At 40.0% G+C, this 27,095-nt stretch overlaps 1 protein-coding gene across 2 annotated transcripts in view; it reads left to right on the forward strand.

Moving 5' to 3' along the window:
* Positions 1-26,866, forward strand: part of CLTRN (collectrin, amino acid transport regulator) — a 28,507-nt gene extending 1,641 nt beyond the window's left edge. The window contains exons 1-6 of one of the 2 annotated variants that reach the window (XM_027738176.2): positions 5,488-5,806; positions 6,170-6,228; positions 11,946-12,031; positions 18,531-18,647; positions 21,771-21,965; positions 26,010-26,866. In XM_027738176.2, the coding sequence (XP_027593977.1) occupies positions 5,740-5,806; positions 6,170-6,228; positions 11,946-12,031; positions 18,531-18,647; positions 21,771-21,965; positions 26,010-26,166 (681 nt within the window). In that variant the 5' untranslated portion in view covers positions 5,488-5,739 and the 3' untranslated portion in view covers positions 26,167-26,866. Of the gene's footprint in view, positions 1-5,487; positions 5,807-6,169; positions 6,229-11,945; positions 12,032-18,530; positions 18,648-21,770; positions 21,966-26,009 lie in introns of those variants that run through there. The other variant, XM_039378137.1, reaches the window with a different exon arrangement.
* The last annotated feature ends 229 nt before the right edge of the window (positions 26,867-27,095 follow it).

The raw sequence follows: 27,095 nt of genomic DNA on the forward strand, positions 1-27,095 counted from the left end.
AACTCACACTGCTGATACACTCCCATCATTGTCTCTGAGGCATACACCTGACTTGATTATAAATATATTTCATGGCAGGAAACAAGAGTTACTCCTCACAGACCATTGTGGATACAATGGGTGGAAATATGCCAGTTGTCAGTAATCAATTCCTCGGTGACACAGTGATAGATTGCAGCCTTCAGAGACAGAGTATTTGTAGGTTTTATTTGGGCATGTTTTGCATAGCTATTAATAATGTACATTGTTGATTAATGTCTAAATTATTGTCCTAAACCACAGTGTAGGATCTTCTTTCCTATATCCTGGGGGTAGTATATTGCATAAACAGTCTGAGCTGCTGGTGGTGAAGCACACCACAGCAGGCTTTGTCAAAATCTGACTAATTGACTGTGCTGTTCATTAACAGCATAATGAGCATACTCTTACTTATTCTGAAGCTCGGTGAAGTTATTCAAAGCAAGCATGTGACTGCTATAGTCAGCAGTTACATTTGCTATCTGACCAATGAATATTCAGCCTGTGACCTCTCTGCTATTACTTAACCACGTGTCAGATCCCAGACTGTCTTAAAATGTTGAGTTACCACTATTACTTTTACTGTTTCTTATGCAGAACATACATGTAAAATAACATACAATTTGCTGCTTCTTGGATACAGAAGATGGCAGTATTGTGCATTTTACAACTGTTGAACCATTGACACCCATGGAAATTTTGACAAAAGCAACCAGATATTTTCCATAATCTTATTTCATTAGGAAATTGCAACTATAACTTTTCATCCTCCTTTCAACAGAGTAAGTGCCATAATATTAACCTTCCCTTAAACTATGTATGAGTCAAAATTGAGAAATTCAATCATTCCTTTGATTGGTGTGCTACATTTCATCATGGCATTTTCCCAATGTACTTGGGGAAGGCACCATCTGAGCTTATATATTTCAATAGGGAAAAATAGGATCTCTTTTTAACAAAACACAAAACAGCTATTACAAATATCCATAATGATTCTGAAAAAAACTATCATCCTCTTCAAAATAGGAATGCAGTATAATTACATTTGTTTCCATTTTGTTTATTATTAATTTATACACATACAGCAGCTTTATATTCAAGTCCAGGCACAGACTTTCATACAATTTAATTGATACAGTGTAAGAAAGAAAAACATATGACCATTCCAGGCAAGAACCATTCACATATCCAAAGTAATGTAGCATTCCTGTCCGTAGCTGTTAGTCCTTGCACTGGAATTACAGACCACAGTCCTTTACAAGCATAGTTTATTTTGGTGGACACCTTCAAGAAGTTTGTGGAACTTATTCTTCTGTATTTCCTAGACAAAAGTACGCTTGCATGGTACAGTGTCATGTGAACCTCATCATGACAAGGTCGGTACTGGATGTGCAGATTATACTTCATGGAATAGCCCAGAGCAGAGAAACTTTTATCTTACAACTTGAAGTTACTTACCACGTTGCATTATAAATCTCTGTATGTCTTTCAAGATGTGTGCACCGAACTCTACATGTGTAGTAGAGCAGATCTGAGCGAGAGTGCAGAGACTCCATCTGGCACACATTTGCACTTCCTTTCCATGTGCTTCTTCTGGTTTCCATTTCGTGTATTTCCATCATTGTGGACTGACATAAGCAGATAAGAAGTGTTCACTCTTGTTTGCCCAAGCCCTGTATGGAAAAAGGAAAGATACATTTTATAAGCATATAGATTATGTAAAAGTTGTCCTCGCCTTACATAATATTTGCTGTATGCTTCAGGAGAAGAGTGGTACTTTCCTCATGGAATTGTACATCTCTTTTTTTTTTCTAGCTGAAGAAAATGAACATAAGAGAACATGTGGGATATGGCAGTCAATCATTAGTATGGATTTGTCTGACTCAGAAAATACATGTTAACTAGGAAACATCCAGGAAGTGTGGGTTTGGGATGCGACAGTTTTCATTGACACTTCAGAGCTGTAGGTTGTACTACAAACACAATAGTGAAGTGGCAGCACCACCCTTCCCCACCCCCTCTGTTTGCTCACTCTCAATACCAGCCCCACTGTAGGCTGTTCTGAGTGCTTTCCACTGCCAAGTGCCCTTTCCAAGGCGATACATGTGAATGCTGGAGAGCACGTCCTTCCCCCCCCCCCCCCCCCCCCCCGCTGCTAATGCCAGCACGACTGTCTCAAGGGGTTAACAATTTCTCTCATGTTGTCTGCTTCTGTGAGCACTGATAAAAACTCTGTGACAACTTAAGTCACTTTTGCACTGTTACAGTGATTACAGTGGTGGCAGTCCTCCTTCAACACCCTGTTCCCCTAAAACCTTCTGGGAAAACTCACATTTAATGAGACAGGCTGGACCTTTATCAGCCAGCCTGGTCTATCAGATGATACTGAGATTTGCTTAGATCCCAATCTCATCAGTTTCTGCAGCCTGCAGAAGATATACAGTGTTTGTCATTTCCATTGCCCCTGGGGAACTGCACAGTGCTCTGCACAACTGAGTCTGCAGTTCTCCAGGTACATTTCCATGAGTGACACACATTGACTCCTGCCTCATAAGAGTTGAACGCAACTATTTAAGACTAAAGATTAACTTCCTCAGAGTTTAAAACTGTTAATTTGTCAAATTTGAAAACTGAGGTTAAGTTTGGCCATAGCTGTTAATTAACTTATAGGATAGCTATCAATATTTTACTTGCCTGAGATTTTCCATTTCAAAGACATTGAAAGGAGCAGAAAAAGTACTTTGCTAATCACATGGAGAAGATGGAAGGGGTCTGTTTGTTTGCTTTACTGAGTCACATGTTTCTTGAAATTTCAGTCCTCTCCTGATTTGTTTGGTAGTTAGGTATATATGCTACTAAATATATACGTACAGATAATAGATGAACTTCTGGAGGCCACAAGTGCTGAAGAAAATTATAGAGATACTCTTATTTTCAACCAGGTGGACAAATACATTTAGCACAACAAGGGAAATAATTCTTTGCACTAGTTCAGTGATGTTTCTGGAATGCAAATTGTGTATGAAATTCTTCATGGCTATGACCTGTAGCTCAACAGTAGTTAGGAGAAACAAAGGTACTATAAAAGAGGAACTACTTAAAAATCTAGAACCTCACAAAGTAGAGAGTTGAAAACATACAGCGCATATGTGCATGTAGATTATTTGTTCAAGCAAACTGATGCCTGATTGATTAATCAGTGGCAAACAAATGCAAACGTGCTTTAACAGTGCTCCATATCTGGCCAAAATGGGAGCAGAGAGGTTGGGCAGAAGGTTATCCATGCAGGTACATTTATTACAGAGATACAAACTGTCTGTCTTTTTAGATTATGCAGATATACTCCATTTGTAGCCTGAAAAGTTACAGTGCTTTTTAAGACAGTACTTAAAAATACCATTTCCACTTGAAGAAAAGTTATTTTCTTACTAACACCTTGCATGTCCACCTGTCTTGTTTAAAAAACATGCTGGCTTTCAAAAACAATTTACAGATGTGCAGCAATCAGTTGCTTATGTGCAGTGCTCTGTGCATATACAGCTGGATAAGCACAGGGCCCTTCAGCTGGATGCATTTGGCACACATCCAAGTTGCTGTGCACATATATATCAGCTGCACGATGTGCACCCTGTGAGCTCTGAGCTAGGGTGTTTATCACACTGCTGCTTCCCCTGGCCTCCTCCCCTCTCTGCTGGAAAAAATCATTTGTCTTGCTTCTTGCCAGCAAGATAAATTGGGGAAAATCAGCCATCCGGGCTGGAAGTCAGCAGCCCTGATCAGGGAATCCAGTCATGTCCTCTGAGTTGTTCCTGCTGGGCGTTGTGTGCCTTTGATGTACTTTGACACCGGCTCCATGTGATTCTGAGGGAAAGAACTGATTTATGGTGTTTTACAGGGGGGAAAAGAGGTGATGTTCTGTATTGACACTTAGTTCCATTTGCCTTCTAGCAGCAGGGAAAGAGTACTTGGCATTTCTCCTCTCTTCCCAAGTTCTTCAGTGTTTTCCCCAAAGGTAGAAAAAAGTTTTCATGCTCGTTATTGAAGCAATGCAAATGAATTTACCATGAAACTGATTGCATTCACATTCTTTTAAGTTTTTTTAAGTTACAAATGTTACAGGATAGTCTTTCATACATCTGTACATTTTTCAGTGCTCTCCTTTTGATGTGTGTACATACAACATGTTAATTTAAGGTGTCATTAGAAATTAATGCATCACTTTTTTGTTTTCATAGGCATAGACTGAACATCTAAGTAGATAATATATCCAATAGTTTTGTACTCAGAACTGGTTGCCTAGTGAGACCGAAGAGGTGCCTGGGAATCAGCTTGGTGTAATGACTTTTAAAGATGGGATATCAAGTCCTTTAACAGTGGCTTCTAAAAATAAGATTAAATTACTGAAACAGTTACGTTCTCTGTTACCTGAAAGTCCAGCTATTCTAACGTAGTAAATACTGGTTATTGTTTTCCATAAATTCAGTCCAACAGTAAAGTCAAATTTTCTCACTGTTTGTCATTCGTGTGGAGGTCTTTGGGCTTGCAGTCTCCAGACACACTTCTAAGTGCTAAAGAACCAACTGAAAGTAATTCTGAAGCAATCTTCGATTTAGGAACTAATCATTAATCAAATGGCTGCAGGGGGAGTACAGCAGCAGAGTGGAATAAAATAATCCTGTCTGGCTGCCTAGATTGCAAAGACTGTTCAAGTACCTGCAATGCATTTCAGTTTCTGCATTGTTTCTCCTCCACATTTGTTTATTTGTCTTGGTAAATATTTGATTAATAGTGTGGAGTGCATAATTAAAATATTTCCATGCGTGTGTTTATATGTATACACAGCATATCATGTCTACAAAACAAGAACATGTCCCTATTCAACATGTTTCTCATGTCCTTTTATTGCACCTTTTCTTATTCTCGTTCCTACTGTAACAAGCCTGTGACGTATTTCTCCATATGTATAACAGTTCTTTTCATGCAAAGCTATGCCTCAGATGCGGGGTGTTTTTGAGTGGAACAAGGTATTTGCTTTGCTTGGCTCAGACCAGCTCCTGAGCCAGGAGGCAGGAGTGGGACCAGGGTGGGAATGTGTGCCCACCAGAGTGACCCTTCAGAAGTGCTGTGAGTTCAAAGGCAAGTGAGGAGCAAATCCAGAGCCCTGCTTTTGGGTCTGGGGGTTCTGCATTCATCACGCCTTTCTTTTGGAGGAGTGAAAAGGGTGCCCAGTCTTCCTTTATCCTCAAGGACCCTCTGTGGGGCCAGACAGTTTCCCATGAAAGACCGGTGGCAGCTTCCTTTGGGATCTGGTGGCAGGCAACTTTCCGATTCAGCTGCTGTGGGTCACAGTTGCTGGCTCCTCTGGTGTGACATCCCACAGACATCTTGTGTGTCTGTCTGACATTGCAGCTGTGGGAAAAAAAAGGTTGGCCTGGAGCACCCTGTGACATTCTGTATTTTTCTAAAAAGAAAGAAGGAAATTTAAAAACTTATGTCTTTTTTTTTTTTTTTTTGTTACAGAGAAACGTAGTAAATAACTAGGAGAAGACAGTTGTTTCTAGTGCCTGTTTTTAGCTAAGATAACGGGGGTTAATTATTAAACCTTTTACTTAGTTGCTCACTTGTGTTCCTGATGCTTTAATCCTGGGTCGCAGAAAGTTTAAGAGTGCTTTACAGGGGAGACTCGACTTCTTTTTGCCTCAACCTTTCCATGCTGACGGAATGTTACGGGCTTTGCTGCTTATACTCTCTGTAGTTGCTATTGCTCATGCTGAGCTCTGCAAACCAGGTAAGATTTGGAGCTGATTCCCGTTGTTCCCCAAGTAAAGTAGGTATCACTTTATGACTACAAAGCTGCCAGCTTCTCAGATTTTTATTTTAACTCTAGTCTTCAATTTGAGGATTGAAATGCTGAGCATTCACTTCTTTTAGGAGTTTGCAAATTAAGTATGGAAGTTGATCTCACTTAAAGAGGTCATGGTAAATCTCTGTAGGGCTTTTTTCGTGCTAGTAACTTCTGTTCTCTTATACAGGTGATCTGTTAAGACACATTTAGAAGCTGCCATTCATGAAATAATTAGGGAAGTAAATTATTTAAAATCCTATTTTTGCTGACTATCAATATATGTTTGCTTTTTTCCCTTTGTGTCAGATGCACAGAATGCTTTCAAAGTACGGATTAGCATCAAAACAGCTTTGGGGGACAATGCAGTAAGTAAAGCATCTTCACATATTCTTCCTAACTGAATATCTGCCAAAATAGAAATAATATATACTGTAAAATTTCTGGAGGCAACACAAACAAATTGTTTTACAGTGTTAATTGTAATAGCTTGCTGAAATCATGATCCAGGGATCCATTTCTTGACATTTGACTAGCCCATTCCTTAAAATGTCATCCTTTAAGAGAAGTATAAAGCTCACCTGTTCATAAAGATAATTTTGTGTCAAAGATTTTTTTTTCCTCTGGAAAAGCAGTAGGAATGTTACACTTTATGCATGAGAGGTGCTGCATAAGTGTAAGTCTGTATTTTGGGAAAAGCACTTCTGCTCGAGAATGCTACTTGTAAAGTCAAGCATGTCTGGGAAGAGAAGCAGGAAAAGACTTTTAGGTCTTTATGAAATGGGACTTTATATCAGGCTCTCAGACAAGCATTAACTGTAGAGATCATTCAAGCATGTCTCATCAATTCCCTACTAATGGAGGGCTTTGGATAGTGGCCTTTCTTCCCTGCCTGTGGTGCACAGGCTTGTCTCATGAGGACTGAACTGCTTTGGCTTAATTCAGATCTTTGGGCTTAATGCAGAAGTACTGGTGTGAATACTAGGAGGTATATGTAAGTGATTGAGACATTAGTTAACAGAATGATCCTTCCTGATCTAAGGCACTGTTTAATATGTCAGATACCAGTACTTTGCTGGTAGTTTTGAATACTTAGGACAAATCTGCAGCATGTTAACAGGCTCAGCATAAAATTAGATATGAAATGTCTTGGACAGTCATCTCCACTGGAAGTGTGGTGTCTGATTATGTTATAAGCCCTGGGAAACAAAAAGCAGTAGGTTACATGTTATAAGAGATTGGTGATATGAGAAACTCCCTATGACTATAGAAGCTGTTCTAAAATTACCCTTAAGTATCAGGTAATTTAAAGTAACATTAGCAGGGACCTAAGTTTCACTGATAACTTTATAAACCAGACAAATAGCAAAGATTTATTCAAGATACCTGCTAAATTAAATGTCTGGAAATTTGTATTGAAATCAGTTCTCTTAGTTGGAGAGAGTTCAATTAAACAGTAACACAAGACTGGTTTGTTTAAAAAATTATTAAAAATAGTATAATACTATGGCTGAAAATATGTCAAAAAATTATTGAAGCTCCTTTTAAAGATAACTGCTAATATTTTAATCTTGGTTCAACATAGTAGCAAAGAATGAAAATTGCAGTTCCCAGTAATGCCCTTTTTTAGTGCTTTTTACTTCTCTAGCTCCAGTAAAATAAGGGGAGTTTGTTTGATCATTTGTCATTTTTAAAATTTTTTTTCAAAAAGGGTATGAAACAAATCATTACCTTTAAAGGCCCTTTATATTGCAAGAAAAAAAGCAATAACTGAGGAGTCTATTTTTTTTGTGGAGAGTCATTTATTTCATATAACAGAGTTTCACAAAGTGTGTGAAAGTGCTAAGAATGGGACAATCAAGAACAGCATTTTAGAACACCAATTAGTTGAAAGTCGTATGATGCCATACAAGATCACCCACACATAATGAACAGTTTATTAAGTGCACAGGTAGTAGCAGTTCCTTTTCACAGCTGTTGCAAACTTCTCTGCGAATGACTGAAAGTGAAAACTGAAACTACTATGAAACTGAAATTCATTTTGGAATTTGGGCCGCCTTACTTTTTTTAATGTTATTTATTTATTTTAACAAAGAAAAGTGTAATACTGTCACAGTAGGACGTGCCCAGCTTCGTTCATTTCCAAGTTACTTCAAGCTGCACAATAACAGAAAGCCCTGATACTGTGGGAATTTTGCTCCAGGACTGGCAGGATAGCTCCAATGTACATTCAGAGGCATAGGAAATCAGTTAGTGCAGCTTTTCACATGGTTTAGTGCACTCCATCCGCTTTGTGTGAGGCTGATGAAAACGGGACACAATTTTTTAACTTGTTCACAAGGTAGGCTGTACTTTGAGGCAGGGAGTTCCATTTAGTGTATTTATTTAGGTCTTATCACAATGGAGCTGGAAAGAGCAGCTCAAATGCAGTAAGTGTTCAGTTATTATAATTCTATTTGCAAATGATGGGTGTACTTGACAGAGCATTGTTTGCTGATCGGTGAGAGGAAACATGGTGCCTCTAGGCCTAAATGGAAAGTGATTTATGAGTCTCTCTGAGGATGGTTTTAACTTTATGAGTGGCTTCTGGATTAGCCACTAGTGACTAGTTGCTTCCTACTCATGGAGTCAGCAGAGGGGTGGAGAATTAAGTCAAAAGGGACAGATGTAACTAGGGAGTGAGAAGAAGTGATGTGTACTGAGAAGTCTGTGTACCTTAGTGTCACCACTCATTTTAACTGTAAGAGTTGAAGAGCTGGCACCTCGGGGACCACAGCCAGGTGAAGTAGAAGGTGCACTTCCCTCTTGGCTCATGTATTCAGGCTGTTTCTAGCGTAGGGGATGAAGAGGAGAAAGGCTGACATACACCTTGTGTCTTGCTACCAGATGGGACCTAGAAGTGTGTTCGTGTGTCCATATGTCCGTAGCCACACTGCAGTCTGAATGGCTGTCTAGTTAAAACACAGAACCATTCAGGAGGGAAGGGATCTTAAAGGGTCCCTAGTCCTCTGTTGCTCAAAGCCAGGTCAGCACTGAAGTCAGATCAGGTTGCTCAGAGCAATCTTATAATCTCATTCTACTCAAATTTTGTCTTCCTCAAAGCACTACTATAGCATTTCACCCCATCAACAATCTACACTCATTGTCTTTCACCCATTACCTCATCATCTTCCTCTTTCAGTAACAGACATTCAAGACTGGCTTTCACAGTCAGCTATGTCTAATTCTGCTCCTTCTTAACGTATAAAGGATGGCAAGTGCAACTGAGCCAAGGTCTTTGCGTTGGTTCCTTCGTAGAGCAATGAAGATGGTAAACATTAATAGTTCTGGTACCATCATGTAATGTTTCATTGATAACAGTTATGTTTATAGCGTGTGGTTGCAAGCGATATTTAATATTTCCTTATATCAGCAGAAAGTGTGCAGCAGTAGCTGCACTGCATAGGAACATCCTCAGTCATCAGCTGCAGTCCAGGCTTTGCACTTGGAGGATATAAAGCCCCTTATTAGAACGAATCAGGTGTAGTGGAAGGTGTCCCTGGCCATGGCAGGGGAATTGGAACTAGATGATCTTTGGGGTCCCTTCCAACACAAATAATTCTAGATTTCTTTGCACCTCTCTGACTGGAGAAAGCTACTGATTAGAAACTTGTTTCTGGCAATTCATGCCCACTTATCCTGAGTTCATGCAGTTTGTTAGCTTGAGGTGCTCTTGCCTTACTTTTCCTCTTCATTATTTTACCTCCTCTGTGCATATTCCTTCATGCAGTCATGTATAGAAGTTCTTGTTCATATGGAGCCCACAGCCATCTCCATCTCCTTTACTTCCTGTCTAATTTCCATTTACCTGGAGCTTCTTGCCCCTCTGCCCAGAAGGTTGTCTGCAGCATCTTCTCCTCACTCAAGCAGACCCCCGATTTCTTCTGAGCTTTCTCTGCCAGTCTCCTCCCCCCATTTCTTGCAGCTTTCTGTTTATTCTGTCTTTTTTCCAAGTGCTTACTCTTTCAACTAGGGGTTGAATTCCTCACTGCAAATTATTTTCCTTGTTCTGATACCCTGTTTGTTACTCTGACTTCAAGAAGTCCTAGGCAAACACATTATTCATGAAAACGGAATACTAGATTGTGACAAATTGTGCATGTATATATGCGTTGCACTAAACATAAACATATCAAGTACATGTACTTGGTAGTGCTGCATTGCATTTGTGTCCATGTAAGCATGAAATGAAGTGTGCTTCATCATTATCCATTTTCAAGACAACTGATTAAATTATCTCTACAGCTGTTTTAATCCACTGGGTAACAAATGATTTGTTTTTGTCCTTTTGGACTTGTTCTCAAAGACTGCAGATGGCATGTAGGGATTCAGTCAATAGTGCCACATGCAGAAAAAAAGATCTTCCCTTTTAGTGCTGCAAATTGTGCTTCATGGTTTAAATACAGATGTCTTTAAAATGATGATAAATAGTTTTATGGCTCCCATCTGTATTAATTCCTCTATTAAATGATCTCTTTTTCTTTTAGTAATAGTTGCTCTCATTACTGTCACGTTTTCTTCAGAGCAGTGGGATCAAAGTACAGGCTTTTATAATTTTTTTCCAAAGAGTTTCTGGGTTTTTTTTCAGTTGAATTTCCCAGGCTGGCATGCATTATCACAGTATGATCACAGCTCCATTCACAAGACCAGAGGGGTGAGTCAGAACCCAGGTTCTCAGCACTGCAGCTGGATTTTAGTGCTGCTCAAGCTGTCTCTTGCCTCAGCTTTGTTGTCCCTGTCTTACCACATCTCAGAGAGCCCATTTCACAACTCTTCCTTTGTCTAAGGATGATAAACCTGATCAGTATGACTTTCTGCCATTTAAATGATGGCCCTGCCTAGGTTCCCAGTCCACAGTTTGACAGTGTAAAATGAGGGCTGCTGATACCTGAAAGTTGGATTCCCTTTTTTTCTGTGGAGAGATTGCAGCTCCATGCATCCAAAATCAGAATTTAAAAACCAGAATTAAGATTTGGCAATGCTGTTTACTGCTTTTTGAAGTACACTGTTGTTTTTTGAAAATGTAATAAAGGACCATAAAAAAAGTAGGTTCATGATGTCAACAGAGTTAAGTATCCACACCATTTGGTTTTGGTTTGGACGATTACAGATCAGACTTTTTAATGCTGAAAATTAAAGATTAGATTTGTGTTCTGATTGACTGAAGAAAGCTGTTTCTAGCCTCCATTAATATAATTCCAAGGAACTAATAATCTTTGTAATCTGCTGAAAGGTGAAAGGGGGAATTCAATCAGTATCCCTCCGTCATGGCTCCTGTTATAAAAATGTAATAGATGCAGTTCTTACAGGTCATTAGAATTGCATATGTGAGTGAAAGCCCAGGGGAACCCAGTGAAGCTGTCTCAAAAAACTTAAATTACGGAAGCGTGATTTTTCATCAAGACAACAGAGGCCAGTTTTTGGAGCCTGTATTTTACCTATTGAAGTAGTAAGGATGCTATTTTCTTTCTTTTGTCTCATATACAATGTAGCAATTTGTAATGTACTTGAGTCGTCTTGTTACAAGGACCGCGTGCAGCAATCTCATTGTAAATCCTGGTGTCCTGATGTCCAACTCCCAGAGACTACCTTCAACACTAGGGTTTTTTTAACTTATTCTTAGGCAGAGCCAAATAGTCCTTGAGAGTGGTTTTAAGCCTTCTACTTTAACAAAGTTTATCCAGCAAAAGAGGCTAGGCCATGGGTGCAGCTGTGTGGGGAGAATTCTAGTAATATACCTAGTCTTTGGTACAAGAAACTTTACATCTCTGGTTTGGTCAGCTTTCAGAAACATTTGATTAATTCAGTTTTTGGAAACATTCTTTACAGTTTATATTATTTATATTACAGTTTATGTTGTGCTTTTTTTTTCTGCTAGAAAAAGTCCTTTGTGCATACTAAATAATGGACATTTATTTTCTTAGCACAACCAGAGAATTTATTAACTTTCTTGATCGATACAGCATTTCAAGTTCAATGACTCTTTTGCCTCTCTGTACTGCCAGCACTGGTGCTGAAACTAATTATTTTCCATTTTGCTTTACAGTATGCCTGGGATGCTAATGAAGAGTACCTCTTCAAAGCAATGGTGGCTTTTGCAATGAGAAGATATTCCAGCAAGAGCACAACTCAGTAAGCATCTATTCAGATTTGCCTTTTGCATATGAACAATGCTGCATGTAGTGACTGTTCTCTGCTGTGCTGAACTGTAGAAATCATTACAGAGATTCTAAAAGCAGACTGTTGCAGTATATTTCTTTGACACCCCGATATATGCTAAACATCACACTTTCTCTGTCTTAAGCAATGTTCAATCTTTGAACCAGTATCCCAGTTGATGTGAAATGACACAGCTGTGGATCTCAGTGGGATGGTGCCTATTCACTTTAAGAAGAACCCGGCAGTAAAATTTGACACCTTCTGGAGACCGTACTTAGAGGAGGCGAAGGGACATGTTGGAAGGTGAAGAGAGACAGTGCAGATCTTTGACTAAGCAGCTTTGGTGCACACTATCTTAGAGCTCAGCTTCAGTAGGATGCTGAAGATGAGCTGACTCAGAGACCCAGAAGGTGGACAGCTCTGCCAGTGCTGTGCTCTGCCGGGTGTTTCTATCCCCAGGATCACAGCGGTTGAGTTACCTGGCATCAAGAAGTTTCAGATGTTGCAGTTCAGATATAAATCAGCCTTTAATTGATTTTGGGATTAAATCTACCCTGAAGTATTGAATATTCTTCTCAGGCTTCTGATCCTTGCTACTCTATGAAATTAGATACCAGATTAGACGGACCATTTAGCTAGGTGTATTTTCAGTGTGTTCTTATCTTTCTTAAATGAAAGACCTTGTAAGTGCATTTCCATTAGTGTTTTTCATCGTTTTTCAGTCTGAAACAAAAGACTTGGGGTTCTGGTAGGCTAATGAGGATAAGGTTCTCAATTTACTTAAAAATAAAACTCCTTCAGGCTGTCATTGCATCAGATGAAAGATGCTGCACATTTGCAAAGATATTAGTTAACTTTAGTCACATGATGATTATTGTGGCTGCTGCACTTCTGTTAAATGGAAGGGGATCTCCCCCTCCATGTAACAGGAATATTTGATTCCTTGCTGTTTCATTTTAATTCCTCAGAAGTGGTCTCCTTTGAGCAAGAGAGCCATTCCACCAAGCTTAACAAAAACAGCCAAGTGTGCTACTAAACCAATTAAATTAACACTTTAAAAAATTAGTTCAAGATACAAGCTAATTACAAATTGTTCTGTAGGGCTTTTTCTCAGGTTTTCAAATTAGCAGCATTTTCATCCAGCATCTGATCCATAAAGATTTGCTTTTGTATACTTACTTTAGTCCTGGGTCCTTTTTTTAAATTATTCTCTTCTTTCAAAGTCATGGTACTTTCACAAAGCAAAAAACCTGTGTCAGAAGCCAGTGATCTTATTCTTCTTCAAGCACCGTGGTTTTCTGCAGACTCAAATAATACTAGAAGGGTTGGTGCAGGAATGGGAAAAAATCAAGCCGGTATGAAAGGAGTTAAATTTTTAATGGCAGTTATCTGTACCCACTCTGGAAAATCATAGAATACTCACTTAATTCAATTTTCCACCCAGACAGTTTTTCCTATGGACAAATATGATGAGTCAGTGTTACTCCAGTTTGGAGGTGGTCTTGCACACATAAATAATTTCCTGCTACTAAGTTGTTTGGAAAAGAAGTCAGTAAGTCTTCAGTTCAGAAGAAGCCAGCTTTGGGCATCTTTAGCTCTTTTTAAGATGGCATTGACTTCCTCATGGGGTATAACTTGTTGAGGTGTACCTTGGAGGTATAACTGATAACTCATCTAGGACTTAGAGATGCCTTTACAGTCAGCAGTGTAGACAGCATGTCAACTGAAGGGCATTTGTGCAGCTCTGAGATCTGGTACAATCTAGGCAACAGATTGAGGAGTATCCTATTCACAGATCTTTCCCAAATCCCAAGGGACCTCAGAGCCCCCGTTCAGGGACAGAGAGGCCAGATGAATCTCCCAATACACCTCAAATAATCCGCCTGTTACATGGGAGCAGGAAGGCTGTGAAAGCCTCCATCCTGTTAGATGTGCTGGAAATAACACCCCCCTTTCCCCGCCCGTGTGGCTGACAGCTGGACGGCAGGAGTGCAGTCCCTCTCCATCCCCTCTGCAGTGGGCATGGAGGTGTGGGGGCACTCAGGATACAGCAGCATGCTGTGCACAGGAATGGCACTCTGGCATAGCTGGTGAGGATAGCGGCAGGGGCTTGCAGTGTGGTGAAGAGGGAGGCAGAAGCAGGAGCTTGTGGCAAATAAATTACATTACACTACTGGCAAATAAATTGCATTTCACTGCAGGAGCTTTTGCAGGCAAATGCCAACATATTTTCTTCAGGAGCCGTAAAAGACCAGTGACCAATTATTCTGTCATAAAAGAACAAATTGCCTGTGACTACATTCTGGTAGCATTTAAACTTACCCAAATTTTGCATCTGTTTAATTGAAGATTTTGAAAAATTCACCATTATTTTACATAACTAAATACTGGTTCTGCCAGGATATACATTATGCACATAGCCAGGATGTGACAAACTTCCTCTTTAATATCCCCTTAATTTCTAACACACCCACAGCCCTCAAGTAACTCACAGCCACGACTATATCCCATATGAGACCAACTGCCATTAACTTCAGCAAGCTGGATCAGGCCCCAAAATAATTTGTCTGGTGGATCAGGATAACCATTGTTGCAGTCTGTCCCATAGTTTTTGATATTCAAAGGTATTTGATATTTTGTGAGGCTTCTGAAGCTGGATAAAAGCCAACTGGTGATGACAAACATTTGAATGTGTTGCCACAAACAGCAGTTGATGCTGTTGTTGCCCTTGTGTAACCACTAAGTGACCCAATGCAGAATGGACAGAATGGCATGTTACACCACGAGTTCTCTAAAGTTAATTTCTAAACTGAAATCTAATAAATCATGGAGCAGTGTTTAATGTTTGAAAGGCTTGTCAAATTTTCAAGTTTGCGTGAAACAGAAGAAAGACACGATCCATCAAATAACTCAGAAACTATTAATACAGATCAAATAAATACTTCTTTTTCAGTGGAGAATTAAACCCCCTTTATTTCCTTTTACGTATGGGCTTTCAATTGATTCTTAATACATATAGTCATGAACTACGTCAGCCAACCTTTGATCTCTCAGTGTTAAAAAATTATTGTCTGTAGTCTGTGTTTCTCTAATCTGTGACTCATTTGAAATAATATGCATCTCTTTTGGGTGTGAGACTAGTTAATCTTTAGAGCAGAAAGAATGTAATGGCATTTGCTTTCATTCAAGTAACAGAATCTACTTTTGGTACATCTTCCTCTCATTTATAGATTAAAAAAGCCTGCAGTTTTCTTCCAAAGTGACCAGCAAAAAATTCATCACCATTATCCATCTTCCTGAAACCATCTATTTTTGATACTAAAAATATTGTGACCATTTATAACAACAAAATAAGCTGCTAGAGTTAAAGCTGTTACATCAAGGTGATCCTGTGGCTGCTGCTCATGAAAGGGAAGAAAATAACATTCGTTTGCAGAAGTAGCTGCACAGCCCTGGGTTGGAAGAGCTGTGATGCTTTTGAGAGAGCTGGAGATAGGCACTCAAGCCATAGGACTGTGGTTCTTTCATGAGCTAATGGCCACTGTAGGCACCTGGCTCCCTTTGGCTCTTTAGTAGCTCTTTCTTACCCCTAAACATTCCTTTAAATCTCCATAAGGAACAATGGTGGTGTTTTAGTGCAAGGAACTGCCAGGATTTCCTCTACTCTACTCACTGGTGTTCACTTGCGTATATTAAAGGAAATGCAATTTTGGACTTTTGCCATGGTGCCATAAGACCAAACCAGGATCTTGTCATTTTGATGATAACAGTCTCCCGTAATCTCCATGTAAAAAGTCTATCAACTGCTAAGGAAAAAAAAAGATGTCTACATATATGTTTACAAATACAGTGAATTAGTACATGAAGAAGCCATGTTTCTCAGATCTGTACGGTGTGACTGCACAGTTGCAATGCTTCTCTGTGTTGTGAATCAGACCTGCAAGCAAATACTGCAGGAGAAAAAAAAAGGTGCACCTGCTGCACAGACATTGCCACATTGGTGCTTGTTGAACCAGTCTGTTTTGCTGTTTACTCAATCTCCTTTGAATTTCTTGTGAGCTGTGTTATTCTTTTTGGGGCCTGGAAGGATTTACAGCATTCAGATTCCGCTGATGAAAAAGTGGCGGCAGTGAAGCCAAGTTTTGGATGCTTGTAATTGAGCAAGGATTTTAGACACAACAGGGAGCAGAAAGGCAGCAAAATTTACGTATCCTAGTGCAATCCCTGCTGCCCAATTGATTCAGTGCTGTTCGTTCTAGAGAGAGAGAGATGCTACCCCTCTGGTGACTGACTGCCCTGTCTCATTCTGAAAGCCTTGGCACTGAGGAAAGACCCCAGGCTGAAGAGTCTCTGAAAGAGAGTGAGAAAGACAGGGCATTCTGCCAATCCTTCTCTACCAAATTTATCTTTCTCTTTGGGGATCAAACTTTCCTTACTGATGCCATTTCAAGAACGTCTGTAGGGCAACACACCCTCAAATTTTCCACCCGGCCCAGTATTTGATTGTGCCACAGTAACTGCAGCTTTAGGAACTATGGCATAAAGTTTTGGGTCCTACTGTTATAAATTCCCCTGATTGTAAATTTCCTCTGTAGATACAGTTTTAGATATTCTGTGAAGTCAACAAAAGTTTGCCAGCCACCAGCCAAAAGTAAGCGCTTTTCCCCTCCCCTCCTGTATATTTTGTGCTTTGCTTTTGTTTTGTGAAGAATAAATCTGCTTTTATCTTCTGACTGTTGCCAGCAAACTCACGTGAACATCTTTTCAAATTCCAGAGGATGGCTTTCCCGTTTTATCCGTAAAAATTCTTTGTATTTGCCAAATTGATATAGTTCCAGAGAGGTAAAAGTGAATATTTCAACTCTGCAAAATCACTGCTTTCCATTTTATTGCATATCTCTCTGGAATATGCACTTGCAGCTCAGAAGGCCAACCATATCCTGGGCTGCATCAAAAGAGGTGCGACCAGCAAGTTGAGGGAGGGAATTTTGCACCTCTGCTCTGCTCTGGTGACACCCCACCTTGAGTACTGCATCCAGCTGTGGGGTCCTGAACACAGGAGAGACATCGACCTGTTTGAGTGAGTCCAGAGTAGGGCCAACAAGATGGTTAGTGGGATGGAGCACCTCTCCTATGAGGAAAAGCTGAGAGTATTTTGTTCAGCCTGGAGAAGAGAAAGCCCTGGGGTGACTTTGTAGCACCTTCCAGTACCTGAAGGGAGCCTACAAGAAAGAGATTGAGGGACTTTTTACTAAGGTCTGTAGTGACAGGACAAGGGGTAACAGTTATAAACTGTAAAGGGGTAGATTTAGATTAGATATTACAAATTTTTTACAATGAGGATGGTGAGATACAGCATCATGTAGTCCAAGAGAAATCGTGCATGCCTTGTCCCTGGAAGTGTTCACGGCCGGGCTGGATGTGGCTTTGAGCATCCTGGTTTAGTGAAGGGTTTCCCTGTGCACGCAGAGGGGTTGGAACTAGATGACCTCCAAGATCCCCTCCAGCCCAAGCCACATCCATCCCTCACGCCCGCTCCCCGTTCCCGCCGCCGGCCGGCAGGTGGCGCTGCCCAGCAGGGCGCGGGGGCGGGCGGGGTCAGTGGCGGCCCTCAGGCACGGCCGTGACCCCGGCGCGTCTGAGCCTTCGCTTCCTGAGCTTAAATACTCGGGGTGATGTCATTCCAGGAGGATTTTCTGGTAGTTCCGCCACTTACTAGTGTTAGCGTCAGAAACCCCGTTTGTAAGAATCTGAAAAAAGGCTTTTCGCACACCGTTTACGTCGTATGCCATGAGAAGCTCTGTGCCTATGCCCTTCCACTAATAACTTCACATAAAGCTGAGCAATCTTCCTCTAAAATATATAACATGCGTAATTTTTTGCAGCATAAGATAAAAGGCGTAGGCCAGTAGAATGACTAAATTTAGCTTGTTCCTTCCACTCTGCCTGGCTCTGTGAACAAAGATGTTGAAAAACCCATCATCAATTCCACTAATCTTCCTTCCAACAAAATGTATCTTGTAGAAGAACTGCACTCACTTGACAATCATGTAGGGAATTTCCAATGCCTGGTTGCTCAGGTATTTGCTGTCAAAACCAATATTTCTAGTCCACCAGTGCATTTGCCTCATTATATGGTCTTTGTCACAGCCCTGATGATTAATATTCAAATATGTATTTTTCCATTTGATTACGCTAAATGTATGTCCAAGACCATACAAGTTTGTAATAGATTCAAAAATTTATTTGAAGACTCGTTTGGTCTTAATAAGCTTAATTTTTTTGGTCATATTGGGAAATGGGAAATGCTGTGAGTGATATTTCTTTCTTGAGCATTAACTGTTACCTTTTTTAAAAATGAGATTTCCAAGGGGACTTAGATGAGAGCAATATTTTAAGAAAATCTAAAATACTTCAATAATTCCTTTCATGCATCTTTAATGATTTATTTTTTTTTTTTTAATACCTGCAGAATTTCCAATGTGCTGCTCTGCAATGTGACAGATCGGGTGTCATTTTGGTTTGTGGTCACAGATTCTTCCAAAAATGTGACAACTGTTCCTGGAAGTGTGGTAGAGGCAGCCATCAGGTACAATCACTGCTTCTGCAACCTTTTCTTCCTTGCTTACTGAGGATGCTTTCTCTCTCTAGGCCTTGTATGAATGAGCACACTTCCTCTTTAAGGATGAATTAATCCAAGTAGTTAAAACACCAAGGGGTCAGTACTCTTTCATGAATGTAAGATCAGATAATTTTTAACAGTCCCACAGAACGCAGAGCATGTGAGCCTTGGGATTATAACTTTGGAAAGAGTCTCTGTCAATGCTGGAGGCTCAGAAGAAATTTAGCCCCTTTTCAGAACCCTACCAGTGATTTACCCTTCGGTGTGTGGCATATACAGTGCTCTCATCCAACTGCTACACTTCCCAGCAAGGGAGCCTTCTCCCTCAGATGATGGAATTACACACTTTCTGGGTGGAATTAATGTAATTTAACTTTCACTTCATGCTACATGCACATCTATACCTGGACTAATGACTGTAGGCTCCCTTTCAGTGCTTCTCACTAACAGTTCAACTGATTTAATTTAGAAGTTGAGCTTTCACATGAGAAGAGCTCGTGTGAACTCCTAGCAGAGCTGGCTGTGTCCCAGCCTGGCTTAAACAATCTTATGCTCACATTCTTTTCATACCAGCTGGTTCTGGAATGCCAGTCAATATCATAGCTGAGCATTGCTTGTACAAAGTACTGTGTGGTACAAATCGGTTTGATTTCTACTAAAAATCACACTCTATAGCAAATAAAAGCAAGAATGTGGAACTGATGAGGGAAAAGAAAAAGTAGGTAGTCTGACTTCAGTTGTCCACCAAACCTTCACAAGGGGTTTATAGGGATGAGTCCCACAAGCAGCATAACTCATGTACGTTTCTCAAGCATGGGGTGGAAAATGGACCTCTTTGTTTTAAGGCATTCTGTGCACTGTCTTGAAAATTCATGTTATCTCTGTGGAGGTGTAATGCCTAATTCCTGATGAATGAGTATGCCTTCTTTTGGAAAGATTAATTTAAGCTTATGAGCAGATTAAACTATTTCCTACAGAGACACCAAACAATAGCTTCATAGCATTAGTGGAGAAAGCAGATTATTTATTCACTGAAGCTCTCTGTAAGAGTGCTGGAATGCAGGGGTTTTGCATTTCTGTTATTCTTTGATACATTCAGTAGCATAAGCTGATTTATTTAAGTCTTTTATGTGCCCTGTTTGGCACAGAAATTGGATGCTATTATTGTTTGTTTTTTTAACTGTTGTCTGTCACTCGATAAACAATATGCTATTTATGAAAAGTTTTAATTCCTATCTAATTTAGAAACAAGAAATAAAATGGTCTATAAAACTAAAATACTTTTTGTTCAATTGCTTCTGATTGCAGGCTTCCACACTAAACCTTTACTCTAATTCTTCATACTATAGTAACTCGTAACAACACTAGCCATGAACCAGAATTTTTTTGTATGATATTCTCTACAAAGTAAGAATAAAGAGAATGGTAAACCATTTCAGAGCTCTTTATGAGAGTCAAGATCTTACATAAATATACACAAGATATGCATACACAAACATGAAATGCACTTGTAGGTGCCTGCATGTGTATATAATTCTGAATCTCCAGCCATTAGATGAGGGTGAACAATGCTTATTTCATCTGTTCACAATGACCCTTTCATATCAGTAAGGATGGAAATCTTTTCTAAATGACACACAGCTTACCGTACAATGAGTCTTATAACATGCCATGGCTTTCAGTCCTCTCCAAGAATGTTGGCTTTCCATTAAGGCTAAGAACTTCCTGTCTAAGGGACAGCCAGACATTATGATTTCCAGGAAAAGAACTTTGAAAAATCTTACCTGTATTTCCCATACATATTTTCTTAGGAAATACTTTCTGTATGGTAAATAAATTTAATTTTATACAAAAAAGAGCTGCCTTAATTCATACAACTGCAATCAAAAAGAATTTCTCAAGACCAATACGTGTAACACATTTTCTCAAAAATCTTTAATATTTCGAAACAGCTAATGGAAGATACTGCTGAAGTCTCTTAAGGCTGCTTAGATTCAGATCCAGAAATACCTGCAAATGATTACAGGTAGTGAAAAGGCGTGAAGATATCCCATTACAGGGTAGCAATTGTACTACTCATGAAAAAGTGTATTTCTCAGACTTACAGTTTCTCATAATGGGAAAAATGTGCAAAATACAAATCCCTTTAGCTGCATCCTGCAGAGAAGAAGGACATCTTGATAATAGAAGTGGATTCTTTTGGACCAAGCTGCATCCTGTCCCTCATGAATCTAAGAAAATCTACAGCAGCAGGGGCAGATGTACTGGCCCATAACATGCAGGATGGTTCAGTTTGAGAGACCAAGGGGCTCTATAAGTAAATCCCCTGAGCATTGCAGGGTATATCTGCCACTCCCATTCTAATCTTGAATGCTGCATGAGCAAGACAAGGGAGACAACCTTACCGATTGCAGCCTGCTATGTCTTCAGCACATGGTCCAAACCAGAAATAATTCTGTACTTCAGATATCATCTGTATTCCCTAGTTTTTCAGATTAATACATATGACAATCTGGTGTTCAAAATGTTGGAAGTGGGTGGGTGTTTATGGATTACTGACGAGGTCTATGTTAAAGTGAAGGTCTGTGTAATCCTACCAACATCACAGAATCATAAAATCATAGAATCACAGAATCAGTTAGGTTGGAAAAGACCTCCAAGATCATAAAGTTCAACCTTTGACTGATCACCACCTTATCAACTAGACCAGGGAACTAAGTGCCATGTCCGGTCATTTTTTAAACACCTCCAGGGACGGTGACTCCACCACCTCCCTGGGCAGCCCATTCCAGTGCTTAACCACCCTTCCAGTGAAGAAATTCTTCCTGTTATTCACCCTGAACCTCCCTTGGTACAGCTTGAGGCTGTGTCCTCTTGTCCTATTGCTAGTTGCCTGGTAGAAGTGGCCAACCCCCACTAAAGGTAGACAACATCCACAGCCTTTAACTCATCATGCTGGACCAAATTCAGTCCTGCCAGACTTGCAGCACATTAATGAAAAATTCTTTTATTTTCTTCTGTGTCTTTAACTTATCCAATATCTTTATAAAGAGTTGTGATAGTCTTTTTTTTTTTTTTTTTTAAATGAAGGATGAACCGGAACAGAATCAACAGTGCCTTTCTACTGAGTGACAAAACACTGCAGTTCCTGAAGATAACCTCAACCTTATCACCTCCCGTTGAACCCTCTACGCCTGTCTGGCTTATTGTATTTGGTGTTGTTCTTTGTCTCATTGTGGCTGGGATTGTTTTCCTCATTGTTTCAGGGATTCAGAAACACAAGAAGTAAGCGGCTTAGCCTTTCTTCTATTTTAATGGAATATTGGCTAGTTAGGTCAACTGAGCTGGTTTTGTGTTTCAGAGCAGCCTCAGAGAAATTGTAGCTGTGCCCCCTTCCCTTCCTAGGTAAAGACAACACAGTCCTTTTCTGAGGAGAGGGGTTAAAATTTTTAACTGTGAAGTATAGATGCCTTAGTAATGCTGGGATGTAATGAGGAAATGGGGAGTGTCAGAATATGATCCTGGAGGCCACCTAACTAGAGATGAGCTTTACAAAGACATTTGATGTGATTCTTCCAAAGGTCTGTTGTGCCACAGGGAGCCTCCTCTCACAGTCTATCCACGTAGTTACCAGGAGGGAGAGGGCTGGCAGTGACTGAGCTCCTTCCAGGGCACTAGTGCCAAAAGTTGGCAGGCCTAAAAAAATTTTTGCTGCTGCAGCTTGAGAAGACCCAGTAGAGAACACAATAATGGTTAATGTATGGCCAAAGAGGGCCTGCTCAACGGAACAGTCAGTGGGTCTCACCTACCATTCATGACTCGATGAATCCGAAGCACCCAGCCCTTCACAGGTTCATGGGCAGATCTCCCCATGAGTTTAGGTATTTGCTGTCTGGGTAGGAGAGAGAGAATCTCTTTTCCTCTCAGTTTGTGCCCTGTGGTGGCACTGGTGAAAAAGAGAAGGCTATTCATGCTTCTTTAGTGTGAGCATGTTGGAGCAACACAGAGTAGGTGGAGTTTTGATCCTGCCATCTCTGTTGGCTCTGAGTGGGGCATAAGGAATAGAAATTTCTCAGCTGAGTTGAGAAGTTCAACTTCTGCCATGCTTTTGGCTGCCACAGAGGTTAGGTTAACACAAAATTATGTCTTCAACAATAGATTCATACAGGAACAGCAGAAGAACTGAAAAGGTAAATTTCTGATGACAACTAGATAATGTTAAAATCATTGACTGTATGATAGATTGCATCCTCAAATATATCAGAACAAAGGATTAATATACGAAAAGTTGTGTGTTGCAGAGACTTTTGCTTTCTGCCTCCTTATTACCTTGAAGAACGTTAAAAGACCTCAGAAAAACAACACTTATTGTGAAGGTTAAGCGCTTCTCATAGACAACCTTTAGTAGTGTAGCCAGAATCCCTTCAGTTATGTATTGCATTCACAGGAGTTGCATGAACTTCCAAAATCTCCTTCCATTTTCAAAAAGCCCCAAAATTCAAAAAAGAATAGATGAAAGATGCTGCTGGGGAAAGAGTCTGGGCAGGGCCTTGGAGTATATGGATAGTTTTAGCCCTGTCACAACCACGTTGTATGGACTGAGTTATTTCATGCCTTGAACATAGGAAACCTCTTCTGAAAAAACAGAGAATAATGTTGCTACCTGAAGCCTATACCTGCCCTCCATGTCATATCATGGCTCTGTGTGTCCTTATAGTGCCTGACTTAAAGGGATTCTTTGAACATTTCAAATAAGTGTGATATAAATAAACTATGCTAAATAACTATGATTTTTCTAGCTAAAATAATAATTTATGCTTCATATCATGCTGAAAGACAAAGTTTCCTCCCTGTGTTTTCAAAATAACTCAGCAGAATTTGAGCACTTCCCCTCAGTGTGGTGTAAATTACATGGCATATCACCAGGCTCGTTGCTGCCTGCCTGAGGTCACTTGGCACCCTCTCTGTCTCATGCTCTTGTCCTTTTAGTTGTTACGCTTCTTTTCACTTCTCCCTCTGTTTCCCTACTCTACCTGTATATATAACCTTTCCTCAGAGCAGATTTGTCTGTGGCTGAACTCTAACCCTCCTTTCACATCAATAACATCTGCAAGCAGGGACAGTGGAATGAGAGAGAGGGTGAGCACGTATTTCTTCCATCTACTGCTGCAAAGACTGGAGTGGTAAAAAAGGATGGTCTGGGTGATTTGGTTTCCTGAGAAAAAGAGCCAAACAGGGAGAAAAGAATTTCAGAAGTGCTGATCTCTTTTTCAGACACTGAAGTAAGTGATCAGGTTGTCAAAGACTTGAGCATGTCCAGTAATTAGTTTTCTTGGAAACTCAACCAGAGCTTACATAATGGGAACTCTGTTGCCTGGTGCTCTGTGTTGGACAGCTGGCCCCAAGGATGGTAGTGACTTCTCATAAATCTGGCATTTTATCTTTAAAGGCCTTTAGAGTAGCAGTTAAATACCTCAGTTCAGATAAGCTCAAAAGTAGGTGCTTCAGGCTGTTTATGCTCAGGGTAGCAGGGAAGCATGGTTGGCCTGTAAAGGATATTGAGTTAAACTCATGTGTCATTTCTGGAACTTAATTAGGTCTTCACTGTGCATCACTGCCAACATGTAAAATTGCAAGTGCAGCTTCCTGCAGATTGAAGAGCTCCACGTGACTGTAGCCCTTGTCTCTCCAGTGGGCTGGATCAGACACTCTGTCTCCCAGCCTTGTGTTTGTTCTCCTGCCATTGCAGCGATAGGACACCTCCCTCTCCAGTAATAGAATTGCCACGTGCCCAGGGCAGGACCATCCTCTGCTGTCTATCCTGAACTAGCCTGAAGTCTACACCTACCCCCACAAAATCCCATCTGCAGCAGAGGCCATAAACATTTGCCTTGGGAAGAGTGAAAAAAGAGTAAGCACACAATCTTTCCCTCTATTAGTTTTCCAGCATCTAACTTGCAGCTGCCTTCCTGAGCTGGATTTGGTCTTCATGTATTGAGTTACCTGCAATGTTTTCTCTTCCCTTAACTTCTTGCTGAGTCTCCTCTTGGATTCATAGAAATTTTCTACTTCTCTTAATTCCTCTGGCAATGAGTTCCACACATCTTCTACTCCTCTCATTTCTTTTGAACCTGCTTTTTAGGAACTTTTATGTTCTGTCCCCACAGTTTTGTATTCAAGAACATTCCTTTTATCAGTGTAAGAGCAGATACAGCAGCCAGAGGTCAGAGGTTTCCGCTACTACACCCCAGGTTTATTTTAGCAAGTCTGTAATACCAAGAATCTTCCAAAGGCCAATAAAATTTTATTATTGATAATATCACTGTTATTAGCAGTTACACTGAGTCAGATTTTTATGATTGTCCTGAGTCAGATTGTTACAGTACATGCTGTGGGATAGGAAGAAGTAGTGCAGCTGACCTTTGAGTTTCTTATCCTCTGAAACCGCTGATGCCGCAGGCTGAAAAGTACATCAGGTTTTTCAACTATGAACTAGTGGTTCTCAAGGTCAAAATAAATCTGGAATTAAAGGAATGTTGTGACATATTGACTGATATTTCTCTATTACATCTTCTTATGGTTGTATTTTTATATTTTCTGTTTTAGATTTTTTTTTAATTTAGATAATTTTATTCAGCAACTATTTTAATATGTTTTCTGGGAGAAGTGAAGCCTGAAAAAGTGAAAGCTGTGCAATTGTTTGATCTAGAAAATAAAAGTATAAAATATTGGGTAGGAATGTGGATGTTAATGAAGTTTGAAGAAAAAAAAGATTTGCAGCATTAAGAGTGCCTAACTTCTGGAGAAGATAATCCTGGAGTGTGAGGGCACCCAAGCCTACACATTTGGAGACTATAGTTAGTCTGAAGCTGATCTGTTTCTAAAATGTATACTTTAATTTGTACACATCATGAGGTGAGATCTATGACATACATTACAGGGTCAGATTAGATGTTTAGTCCATTCCTTCCTGATGTAAAATAAAAACAAATTTAGGGATTTTTTTGATTTTTGTTTTGCACCAGCTTTTCCTTCTGCATCCTCCAGTCACTTTACAGAATAAGAAGGTGAAATAATATTTAAAACATACTTACAACATGTTTACTTTGGGTTTTCTCTTTCCCAATCCTGAGGTCAAACCACTAAACCAGGGCTTCCAATCTGGGCCTCCCATCTTCCATGGTGTATTTACAACAGCAAAGATGTACACAAGATTATGCCTTTTAGCTACCACAAACTTCTGACTAAACATGCAGTTTTCTGTCTGTGGAATCGTGATGAGTGATGCGGGTCAACAGAATAAGATGATTTTTTCTTTCTTGTTTTTAGAAAGAATAAAGAGTCAACAGAGAGAGAAAATTTAGAAGAGAAAGTTGAAGTGACAGTAACATTAGAAAATGGGCTGCCTTGTGAAGTGCTGGATTTAAAAGCAGGCCACATTAATGGTGTCTTTCCAGCAGATGATGAACGGTTCACATCCTTATGAAATGCTGCGATTGCTATCTGGTCGTTTTCTGAGAGACTCCTGTGCCTACCTTATCTCGTCACTACTCCTGAATGTCAAACATGAAGACAAGAAAAACATCCTTTCACTTAATTTCCCTGGAGAGAACCTTGTGCTGATAATACATACACTTGAACCTCCATTACAAAGCTTTTGTTCATGAACAACGCAAATGAGAAGGCCTCAGATAATATCCAGAAAAGATTTCCAGAAGATGTGTGACAGAACAGGGTTGAAACCTGCCGTGTGTCAGGCATTTAATTTTTAATGATTATTTAAATATGTCCGTTGCTTTTTGTCCCTGATGTAAATGTGAAACTGCATTATTCCTGAATGTCGCTGGGGAGATCATCTATCATTGTCAATTCTTGATGGGTTTTCTTTCAAACCATATGCTAAAGTTTCTCTGTAAAATTACTTTTGTTTGCTGATATGTAGTGTGCCTTTGGATGGAACAATGATCAGTGCATGAAAGTTTTCATTTATTGAGAAACAAAAAAGTGAGCTTTCACAGCCTCTGTAAGACCAGGTCAAAAAGCATGTGGGACATATGTAGCTTTGAGGCTAAGAAACATCTGGTACTAGAAGTGTTTTTCACTTAACAAAGTCACAGAATATATGACCTGGAAATAAAAACTTCCAAAACTCTAAAATTTGTAGAAATTAAAAGTTGTGACAAAGAGCAGATTTTCCAAAGGTGCAGTCTGTGTTTAGCAGCCCAGCTCTCATTAAATCACAGAATCAAAGAATGGCCTGTGTTGGAAGGGACCTTAAAGATCCTCTAATTCCAACCCCCCTGCTGTGGACAGGGACACCTCCCACTAGACCAGGTTGCTCAGAGCTCTGTCCAGTCTAGCCTTGAATGCTTTCAGGGGTGGGACAATCACAACTTCTCTGGAAACCTGTTCCGG

The sequence above is a fragment of the Pipra filicauda genome, unplaced genomic scaffold, assembly GCF_003945595.2.
Source record: "Pipra filicauda isolate LSUMZ 115617 unplaced genomic scaffold, ASM394559v2 scaffold12_size5214236_pilon, whole genome shotgun sequence".
NCBI lineage: Eukaryota > Metazoa > Chordata > Aves > Passeriformes > Pipridae > Pipra > Pipra filicauda.